Here is an 11,037-nt window from a genome sequence, read left to right as displayed (position 1 = left end):
GTAAGCAAAACAAACATCTTGAATGGAAAGTTCCATTAAACCAGTGAGATGTTATTGCGCATGGAAACCAAAGTTGATGAAACGCAAAATAAATATTTAACTTCTGCAGCTATCTTTGGATTGCTAAGATAAACTGCAGCTATTCTTGGATTGCTAAGTAATTGGGAGGCTGATGTTCTTAATAAAATCACATTTTCCCTGAAAACACATTTTCCCTGAAAATATTTACTATTTCTGTTTTATTGCCTTTTCTGTGTTATTGCCATTAGCAAGAATTGGTTTAATTCATGAGTATATGTGAATTCCATTGGAAGCTAAAAATTTTCACGAAAATATTATGCAGCTTATGTTTCTAATGGATATGTTCTTTTAAGTATGTACAAGGGGGACCCAAGAAACCCAGAATTATTTTTTGGAGGGTGTGGAAGAGGTGAAACAAAAAATGGCAGAAGCACTAAAGGGCATCAAAATTGACAAGTTCAAATGCTGTTTTGAGCAGTGGAAAAAGCGTCGTCTCGATAGGTGTATTGCATCAAATGGAGAGTCCTTTGAAGATGAATGAAGTGTAAACATGTAAGAGTAAATACACAATTTTTTAAGAAATAAATGATGGGTTTTTTTTCTTTTGATCCCCCTCATAGATAGACTTGATAATTAACTTGTGGGGAAAACCAACAGATATCTAGGAATATGTCCTGCAGACAGCAGTTGGGGAAGGTAATAATACACAATAGAGACTCGCATGTAAAGAGAAAACAGTCAGCACTGTCTCATAAAGACACCAACAGGGCCATTTTCTCCACTGGATGCTCTAACCCTGAGACCCAAGTCTTGTGAAAATGGTCAAGATATGAAAAAAATTGGCTTCAAAACATAAAAAGAAAACAGTAAAATCCAAATTAATAAATATCTAATTAAATATCTATAAAATATGACATTTTGTGATCCTCATTAATTATTAAATTTGGTTCATAAATACTGCATGAGTGTTTCATTACTTTTGAAAACAATCTGTTAGAGAGCAGCTCATAATGAAGGAATTCACAAATAAGCACAACAATTGCCAGGATTTTATAACCAGTGGTGAGTCAAATGAGTTGCCCATGTTCAAAAGTAAACTTATTCAAAAATTTTCACAGTTTGTATGGCAATGTGTTTGTTTTTAATGCAGGGTGTGGCTACTTCTGAATATGTTTGATGTGACGTGGGTTTTCCAGATAGAATGCCTCAGATAAGGGGTCAAGCACATTTTTTTTCTGGAAAGGGCCAAAAAGTAACCATGTTAGGCTTTGTGGGCCATGGGGTCTCTGTTGCAACTATTTAGCTCTGTTGTTGGGACCCAAAAGGCCATATCCAATACTTAAATGAATGAGCATGGCTGTGTGCCAATAAAACTTTATTTACAAGAACAGACAGCAAGTCCCATGGCAGTAAGGCAAATCAGTAAGGTCTAATAACTACCTACTGACCCCTGACAACAATTCGTACTCAAAGGTATATTTTTCTGGTAGTGACATCAGCAAGATGACTGACTCAAGACACTTGGAGCTCATGCCCCTAACCCCCACAAGAAAAGACCAAAGCAACAAATAAAAAAACCAAGATTGAACTGGAGGGCTAAAGGAAGAGTGCTGTCATACAGCTGGGGAGTAGAAAGGCACCTGTGACAATCAGAAGCCCAGGAGGGCATCATGGAGGCACCCTGCCTCTGCAGCCCCATCACCCCTGCCTGGATCAGATCAGCCTGGAGACTGGAGGGACTTCCTGCTGTGGGGAAAAGGTGTGTAGGCAACATATAGCTGCCAATTAGAGTGGCTGTTATCCAAAAGGCAAAAAATAACAAATGCTGGTGAGGATGTGATGCACTGCTAGTGGGAATATACACTAATATAGCCATGATAGAGAACAGTATGGAGGCTCCCCCAAAAAACTACAAATAGAACTACCCTGTGATCCAGCAACCCCACAACTGGGCATTTTTCCTAAGCAGGGGAAATCAGTATATTGAAGAGACATCTGCACATCCATGTTTATTGCAGCACTATTCACAACCGCCAAGATATGGAATCCACCCAGGTGTCCAACAACAGATGAATGGATAAATAAAATGTTGTATATATCCATGATGGCCATAAAAAAGAATGAAATCCTGTCATTCATGGCAGCATAAATAGAACTGGAAGACATTATGTTAAGTAGAATAGATGGGAACGGAAAGCTAAACACTCCACGGTCTCTCTTATATGTGGAAGCTTAAAAATGTTGACCTCATAGAAGTAAAAAGTAGAACAGAGGACACTAGAGGTTTGGAGGGGTTGAAGGAAGTGAGGGATGGAAGACATTTGCTGAAGGATAAAAAAAATGACAGCTAGAGAGGAGGAATAAGGTCTTGTGTTCTATGCTACTGTGGGATGACTACAGTTAACAATAATATGTTACATAGTTTTAAATAGCTAGAAGTAGGGTATTAGATATTTCCAACATGAAAAAAATGAGAATTGTTTGAGATGATGGGGATGTGAATTACCCCAATCCGATCATTATACATATGTATCAGAACATCACTATGTATCCCATAAATGTGTACATTTTGTATACACAAATTTTGTACAAATGTCTAAATTGTAGGAATATTTTTATAAATTTGCAGAGAATAGAATGAAAGAGACAAATAGTCAATACCATAAAACCAAAGCATTTATTTTGTTTTCCAAAAAAAAGTACAGTTTTCTAAAAAATTACTCGTTGCCAGGCACAGCGGCCTTGTAATCCCAGCACTTTCAGAGGCAGAGGCAAGAAAATTGCCTGAGCCCAGGGGTTCAAGAACAGCATGGGCAACTTGGTGAGACCTCATCTCTAAAATAAATTTAAAAATTAGTTGGTCGTGGTGGTGTGCGCCGGTAGTTCCAGCTACTTGGAAGACTGGAGTGGAAGGATCACCTGAGCTCAGCAGGCCAAGGTAGCAGTGGCCATGAATGTGCCACTGTACTCCAGCCTCAGTGACAGAGTGAAAGTCCAACTAAAAAAAAAAATTTACTTGTATCCTATATTACCCAGAAAATGTCTCAACCATATGTCTCCTCTGATCGTCCCAGCATTAGCATAGCTGTTCTACCTTCATATGTCCGATTCAGACATCCCAATACTTTGGATATGGCTTTCTTCCTTTCCTGTTGCCAAAAACACTAGAGAATGAGTGAAGTGCCTGAGTATGAACAGTCGCAGTCTCCTTAAAGTAAGTATTTGCACAGCTTCTTCAGAAAGAAGGGAAAGTTTTCACTCTGAGCTAAAATTCGCTGTTGGATATGATGCTTCACTGTTTCAACAGCAAACGTGTTTCCTCCTGATTTATGTGAGAGCTGGAGAGAGGGCATTTACAAAAGATTATGCTCACTAATTTCATGAATTTTTTTGGATTTAGCTGCAGACTTTTAGATAGTCAATTATGCATTAAAGTATATACATTTTACACTTTGCTTAGTCAGTCTCTTAGCTATTACTCACACAAGAAAACTATCATACAGTACTGATCCTACTATGCAAACTTTTTCTTAAGATTTTTAAAAGAAACCATTTCCTCCCCTGCAATTTATACTAGCAGTTAGTGGACAAGTAAAACCAGTTAAATTTTGTGGTTTTGTTTAAAGATAAAATCTAATCAGAACATATTCATTCAACAACTCCTAAATTATCTTACTTACATAATACATACAAGTTAAATTATGTCAGTTCTTCATTTTTAAAGCATGTGCATATACTGCTTATAAAGCATTAAGCATAATCATTTCACTCAAGATAACATATCTATCTAACCAAAAGGGGAAAAGGGACTAATTATTTATTTATTTTTGATCACTAAAAATACAGATTACGAGTGTTCTAGAAAACATTTCCCTATTTACCCTATTACCTATTCACCTATGTTTCCTTTAAACTCAAGCAGAATGAGAATTAAAGATATTAAAATAACCTTTTAAAAACGTGTTTTCCTCCTTCTCCAGTATCACCTACTGTTGCCAAACAGCTGGTAACCTGTGGATTACATTTTCATTTACTCTCAGAGCTGAACTGCTAATGGAAGCAAAGAATAACACGAATAAATGCAAGTTTCTCTAGAAAATCTGACAGATCAAATTTTTTAAAAAGTACAACCTTTGCCGTTTTGCTCAGAGATGGCTGCTCTGAGGATTTCAAAACATTTAATACAGACTAATAGTTTGTCCTCATCCTAGATCTAGGAGGTAATACAAGAAGAAGAAGAAGGAAGAAAACAAAGAAAGAGGAGGATGGGGAGGAGGGGGAGGAGGGGGAGGAGGAGGAAGAGGAGGAGAAAGAGAACAACAACAGGGGGGGGGGAAATCCCTGAATTGTGACTCCCCTCTATGAATCTTTCCAGTTCTCCAAAATATGCACTTTTGAAGGAGAAACACCTCACTCTAAATATACTTCTTCAAGCGGAATCACTTTTGAACACAAACAGTCCAGCAAGTCAGGTGGCAGTTCATGCTCGGAGAAGGCGAGAGAACTGAGGGACCAGGCACCTTCACATTCCCCCTCCTCGCTGTAGATGTGAAGTGGGTAGCTGGGGTCCTCGTCTAGCAGGTCCATGCCACAAAGCTTCTAGGGAAAAGCCAGGGAAAGAGAAGTGAGTGCCACACGCTTCTGGACACAGTTGGTTTTCTCTGGGTTTGAGGAACGATGCTTCAGAGCCCTGGCAGCGCAGGCTGGCCCCACGTCCTCGACTCACACAGTGGTCTACAAACTTGGGACAGGTAGTCAGGCTGAGGGCAAGTTGCCACCTCCGTGTCTCCAGTTGATTTCCAGGGGGACTTGTGATACTTATGCGGGAGACTGCCCAAGGCAGTATGACAGAAGCCCCTGGTGAGTCCCCCACGCTCCTCCCACCCTCCTGTGATTCATGCATCCCTCCCTGTCCTGTGCCCTGGGTACTTCCCTTTCTGTGACTCCCTAGGTTCTCATTTGGACAACTGTCCTCTCTTTCTGCATTTTTCACTGTCTCTTGCCTTGGGCTTTTTCCTCCCAACCCACAAAGATGCTTGGGGCTACCCTTTACCTCTGCCCATACTTCACTGCCTCCTTCCAAAAAAGGGGGTCCCCACCCACTGCTGCCCCTCTCTCACCGCCATCGCTCCTCAACCACTGCTTTCCCATTTCAATGCTCAAACCATAGCTTCATCTACCCCCTAACCAGTGGTGATTTCCCAGTCATCTTTGTCTGGAGTGTTCCCGACAGTCACATTCATAGCCAGGATTCCAGTTGACCACTGGAAGTCTCTACAAGGACATCCCCAGAGACCCCAGACACAATAACCTTGAAATCTCCTCATTTTCCCCCCAACCTTCATTTCCTCCTCTCCTATCCCCTCCCTTGACACTCCCCAAATGTAGTGCACACAACCTGTCACAGAAGTCGGCACAATATGGCCCAGGAGATAACTCAGTCCACCACTTGTTGCTGTCAATTAAGCTCTCCTGTAACACAACCAAGACTATTTATTTGTGTGTAGCCTGTGGCTGTGTTCTTGCTACAATGGCAGAACTGAGTCATGGGAACTGGCCTACAGTGTTTACCATCTCGCTCTTTATAGGAAGGTTGCTGACCCTAGAGCATTAGAAGGCTTTAGACGGTATCAGGACACATGTCTTTGAACAGACAGTCATTTTAATGTATATTTCTTTTCTTTTTTTTTAAGAAAAACTGTACTTTAGAATCAGTGGGTCCAGTGCATGCTTGTTATGTGAACCCATTTTGTAGCAGTGGGGATGGGGTCACAGATGGCCCATTCCCCATATAGTGAACATTACATCCTATAGGTAATTTCTGAACCCTAACCCCTCTCCCTGCCCCCAGTTGGTGTCCTCCATGTCTATTATTTCCATCTTTGAGGCCACCTTTTAACATTTATTTCAAAACATAATAACCAGCACATCTGGTTACCTGATGTCACAAATACCGTTGCTGAGATGACAGTAAAGCAAAAAGTTCACTAACATGTGAGCAGAACTACAGAAATGCATCAAGTAAATAGCAGCGAACGGGTAAGACAACCGGCTAATGGTAGTAAGGGAATGACTAAGGTTTAAAACTCTAGCCTGGCTTAAGTCATGACACCAGCAGCCCAGCTCTTCATACGTGAAACCTTGAGTGATCCCCACCTGCACCCTACCCCCTCATATCTTCAGCCAAGTTCCTGGTCTTGTCCTCTCTTCCAGTCCCCTGGTCAGCACCTTAGACATGTCCTTAGGTCAAGTCATCAGGGCCGAGAGTGGTGAGGAGCTCACCTGGCTCATTTCTTGTTCTTCCTGGGCACGTGCAAGATCATATTTCCTGCCTCTCAATTGGATGTGGCCATAGAACTGAGCATAGCTGATGAAATAATGGATGGCAGGGACATTTCCTCCACCTCTATGGCCTCCCCAAAAGCCTCTGCCATCCTCCAGTCCCATCTCCAGGTTTCTAGTGTTGGGAGGAGCCTAGGCCTGCGTTCTGCTTCTGCTCAATACCCACCCTGTCCTGTGACCTGAGCCAGAAGCACATGGTCTTTGTGTTAAGCCACTCTGCCCTGGAGTTGTTATGACTGCCTCCTTCCTGATAACTCCCTTCTCATGATCTTCCAGCCTCTCTTCAACCTCTCCTGCCTCTGGTCCACTCTGTGCATATGCACCAGCAACATTTTCTAGGCCTCATCTCTCTGCCTAAAACCCTCAGTAGTGACTCTTGGCCACCAAAACCCCAAAGACAGTCAAGCCCCTCTCACAGACTTGGGTTGCTCTTTCCACCGTCATCCCTACTGATCCCCACCAACTGCTGTACCTGCCAGGGTCCTCCGGGCTGTCCTCTTAGCCTCTGTAACTGCTGTTCCCTTCTCTAAGATGGACTATTCCCACCTGCCAGTCTCATTCAGGGTCCAAATCATCTCTCTGTGAAGACTTTTCTGGCTTTTTCTGGCCTGAGTGACTAAACAAATGGTTGTAGAAAGGAAAGAAAGAAAGGAAGGAGGGAGAAAGAGAGGGAGGAAGGGAGAAAAAGGGGAGGGAGGGAAGAAAAGCAGTGGGAGGAAAGAATGGGAGGGAGGGAGGATGGAGAAGAGCTTTAGTCTGTTTACTTCCTAATGCCTCTAGGAATGTCTAACGCTGTCTGAATCCTGGGCCAGTTCCCACCAATCTTGGCAGGAGTGGGTTTAGTGGGCATCTTTCTAACCCATCACCAGCTGACAGTGATTCTGAGAGTGTGAGCTTGTCTACAGCATGAAGACAGTTGGAATCCCAAGGCCCAGAGCCTAAGGTGGGAGGTGGGGGAAGGTCAGGAAAGGGCAGCTGATAGGAGACCCCATGCAGGTCTCTATTCCAATGAGACCCCTCAGTCTAAGCTCTTGGCCCTGCCCTCCCCATGTACTGGCTGCAAGCTGTCTCCAGTCTCCTCTGGTTCACAGGAACCTTCCTGGGCCTTTGTTTAGTAGGAAATACTATCTCCCAGCTGTGTCCACTGACACATCAGGCTCAGTGACACAGATAGGTGTGGGAATGGAGCACTCACCCATGTGTCTGCCCATGGACTGGGTCTGCTTATTCAGGGACTGTGTCACTGTATGACCATATGGCACAGGGGTACAGGGCTGGAGGGAAGAGAGGAAGCTAATGCCAGCTAGCAGTGAATACACATGTTATGGCCAAAGTGTTGGAAGTCTGCTCACGTGCCCACAGTGAAGCTGAATAGATAATTAACGACAGGCCTGGTATGTGCAGAACCAACCCTCATCTGCAGTGGGTATCTGGGCTGTGTGGACTCAACTTCAAGTCCTCCAAGCTGGCGGCAGAGCAGCAGGTTTCTACACCCTGATTCAGCAATTTCGGAGGCCTTGTAAGATCAATAATTCATCACAAACCACCAACTAAGTTAAAGGACTTACAGGGAAAAGAACTGGGCCTTCGAATCTGGTTTTTCCTCCTCTCACACCACCATGCACAGAGCTCTGAACTCTCCCTGGACAAAACTGCCTGCCTGCCTGGCAGAGGGAGGGTAGATCTCAGCTGGAAAGTAGCCATATCCTGCCCAGCCACGTGGGACTGCGGTCCCGTCCACGTGGCCCACGACAGCAGTTGCATGTATACATGTGCATGTGTGCACATATGTGGGAAGGAGCCCACCAGATGCTGTGCCGTGACCACCACATTCTATGGTTACCCAGCAATATTATCTCGTCTGTGCCCATCATCCACCAAGAATATAGCAGAGCCGCCCCAACCCCACTGCACAGACAGGAAGTTAAGATTCACAAGGACGAGACTCCCTATATTGCTCAGAGACTAGGTGGGCCTGTCTGGAATCGGCCCCTTGTGCCCCAGCTCTAGCTCTGCCCCTCATTGCTTTGCCACTGGAGAAGCTTCTCTGTGTCTCTATTTTCAGATTTGCCTACCTCATCAGTCTGTAGGGAAGATGGGGTTCTTTCATTCACTCATTCTCCAGTGACCATGTGTCACACACCAGTAGACACAGTCCTGCCCTCTGGGAGGTTGCCATGCCTCAGGGAGAGACACACAGAAGCTTCTCTGTGGCTTATTCTGTATCTTCCTCACCAACAGTCAACAAGCATCCTGCAGCCCCAACTCCAGGTGCCCAGCTCCTCCCACAGGAACTTGACTTGCCCGGTTTCAGGGCAGTTTCTAGTCTAAGAGAAAATATTTGTGTTATTTTGTGGTCGCCGCCACCAGGCAGCATCCATTCTGCAGGCCTCAGGGGCAGGAGCAAGGAGGGGCCAAGTTCCAGCAGTCTTGGGGCTGTCACCGAGGCACAGAGCTTGAGCTCCCATCCTGGAGACTATGACAGGAACCAGAGGGAGCTGACACTAGGAAGACCCCAAACAGCTACTCTGCACCTGTTCCTCAGGCCACAGTGCCTGTAGCCCTGTCACAGTCCCTTCTTACAGTCAGAAGAGGGGACACCAGGCATATCACCAGGTTTCGCACAACAGGCACCCAGGATCTCAAGTCAGATGCTCTGATGAGCACCCCAAACCCACTAAAGCAGGGTCTACAGAGGTGGACCTGGGAGTGCTGCTTTTTAATGAGGCCCCATGGGCCCAGACCCTGGAGCTCAACTGCTTGTATTTGAGCTTGGAATCTACCAGTTTCTATGGCTATAACCTTGGACATGTTGCCCAATTTCTTTGTTCCTGATTTCCTCATTTTATAAGAAGGAATATGACAGCACCTGCCACAGTGGATTGATATGAGGATGGAGAGTTATTATCTTTCAAGGTGCTCAGAACAAAATCTGGAAGAAAATGAGTAACACACGTGTTTGTCAAAGAAGATCACTCTTGACCAAGAGAGACTGTTTGCATGTATATATTCCTTCTCTGCTCATCCCACAGTTCTGAGTCTCAAGTTTCCTACAACATCTGGAGTTTCCTAGAGTCAGTCAGCAGCTGCTTTGTGCATCCTTCTCCAAGCAGGGGGCAGGCAGAACCTCGGTGACAGGAGCATGTGGATTCGCTCGACACCTTCCATTCATTTAAACCTACCCTCATGTTTACCCAACTCTCAAGTTGCTTTCAAATCCTCCTGAGAATGCTTAGTGGTTGTGTTGGGGGAACCTTCTAGCATACATCTAATATCAGAGTCTCTCCCTATATAACCCTCTTCAATGCAGCCAGACCACATCTCTCACAACTGTGCAAAAAAATTCCCTTCATTCTGTCTTAGGTCGAAAGCAGTCCTGGGAGGAGGATTCTTATGAAAGTGATTACATTGCATGTCCCCACCCCTAATTCATATGCTGAAGCCCTCACCACAATGTGATGATATTTGGAGATGGGGCCTTTGGGAGATATTTAGGTTGAGATGAAGTCATGAGGGTGAGGTCCTCATGATGGGATTAAATTTCCTCATAGGAAGAGACACCAGGAAGCTTGATTTCTCTCTCTCTCTCTCTCTCTCTCTCTCTCTCTCTCTCTCTCTCCCCTCCCCCTAGTAAGGACCCAACAGGAAGGCTGCTATCTGCAAGCCAGGAAGAGAGTCCTCACCAGAACCTGACCATGCTGAACTCCTGATCTGGGACTTCTAGCCTCCAGAACCATAGGACATTACATTTCTGTGGTTTAAGCCACTCTGTCTATGGTATTTGTTATGGCATCCTGAGCTGACTAATACAGTAATTTAGGAGTCAGTGTCTCCAGGCCAAGGCTGGAACACAGTGGGAATGCAGAACAAACAGCTCATGCACAGGATAAGGGAGGCCTCCTTACCTGCCTCAGTGTCTCCACCATCCTTCCTTCCATCGGTGCCAGGAGTCCTCTGGGCACTACAGTATCTGGGTAGGCCTGCAAAGCAAAACAGTAGAGTCCTGACACCACTGCAGAGCCTTGTCCTGGCTCCCCTGTGACAGTGGCCCCAGCTCAGATGGAGGCACACTCAGCATGGCTCTCTTTGTTATTGATACTTTCAAACCAATTCCCAATAATAGGAGACAATGATTTAGGTGCTGAGATAACATAATTTTGCAAACTTTATTCACAGCATTCAACCTTCTTTTTCATTTTTATCAGAATCACTATTTTTATTGGTTATTTTGGCAATAGATATATGTTAGAAATATCAATGCACACAAAATTGGTATAAAAAATCCACTCTATCCATTTTATTTATAATAGAGTTAACTTTGTAGGATCTCATTTGAAAAGAAGAATTCTGCTGCTAAAAAATATCTAGGAAAAAAGAACAAGCTAGATGATCTCTAAGACCCTCTTAGCTCAAAACTTATAAGTCTCTGAGAAGCACAACAGAATAGTCAGTCAATGATTGCGTTTTCCGCAACTCAGCAGCAAAAGAAATTTGCCAGGGACAGAAAAACTTATACTTTTGAGTCCCTGGATAGATGTACCTTAACCACTTCTAATCAGTGCTCTGCACTTACTTCTTCTTTAGATTAATTGGAAGTTGGCCATATTTATATCACCTCTTCTTTTTCTAAATTTACAATTTTCAGGCCTTTCCATAGCAATTAGATGGAACCAT

At 44.1% G+C, this 11,037-nt stretch overlaps 1 protein-coding gene across 1 annotated transcript in view; it reads right to left on the bottom strand.

Moving 5' to 3' along the window:
- Positions 1 to 4,380: 4,380 nt before the first annotated feature.
- The window catches only part of CDH26 (cadherin 26), a 49,045-nt gene continuing 42,388 nt past the window's right edge, over positions 4,381 to 11,037 (bottom strand). The window contains 2 exon segments of the mRNA XM_021710437.1: positions 4,381 to 4,620; positions 10,269 to 10,343. Coding sequence (XP_021566112.1) covers positions 4,381 to 4,620; positions 10,269 to 10,343 — 315 coding nt within the window.

Source organism: Carlito syrichta, unplaced genomic scaffold (assembly GCF_000164805.1).
Source record: "Carlito syrichta isolate Samal-C Ts95f unplaced genomic scaffold, Tarsius_syrichta-2.0.1 Scaffold288975, whole genome shotgun sequence".
Classification (NCBI taxonomy): domain Eukaryota; kingdom Metazoa; phylum Chordata; class Mammalia; order Primates; family Tarsiidae; genus Carlito; species Carlito syrichta.
Note: the sequence above shows the minus strand (reverse complement) of the source record. Positions and strands in the feature narration are given on the sequence as shown.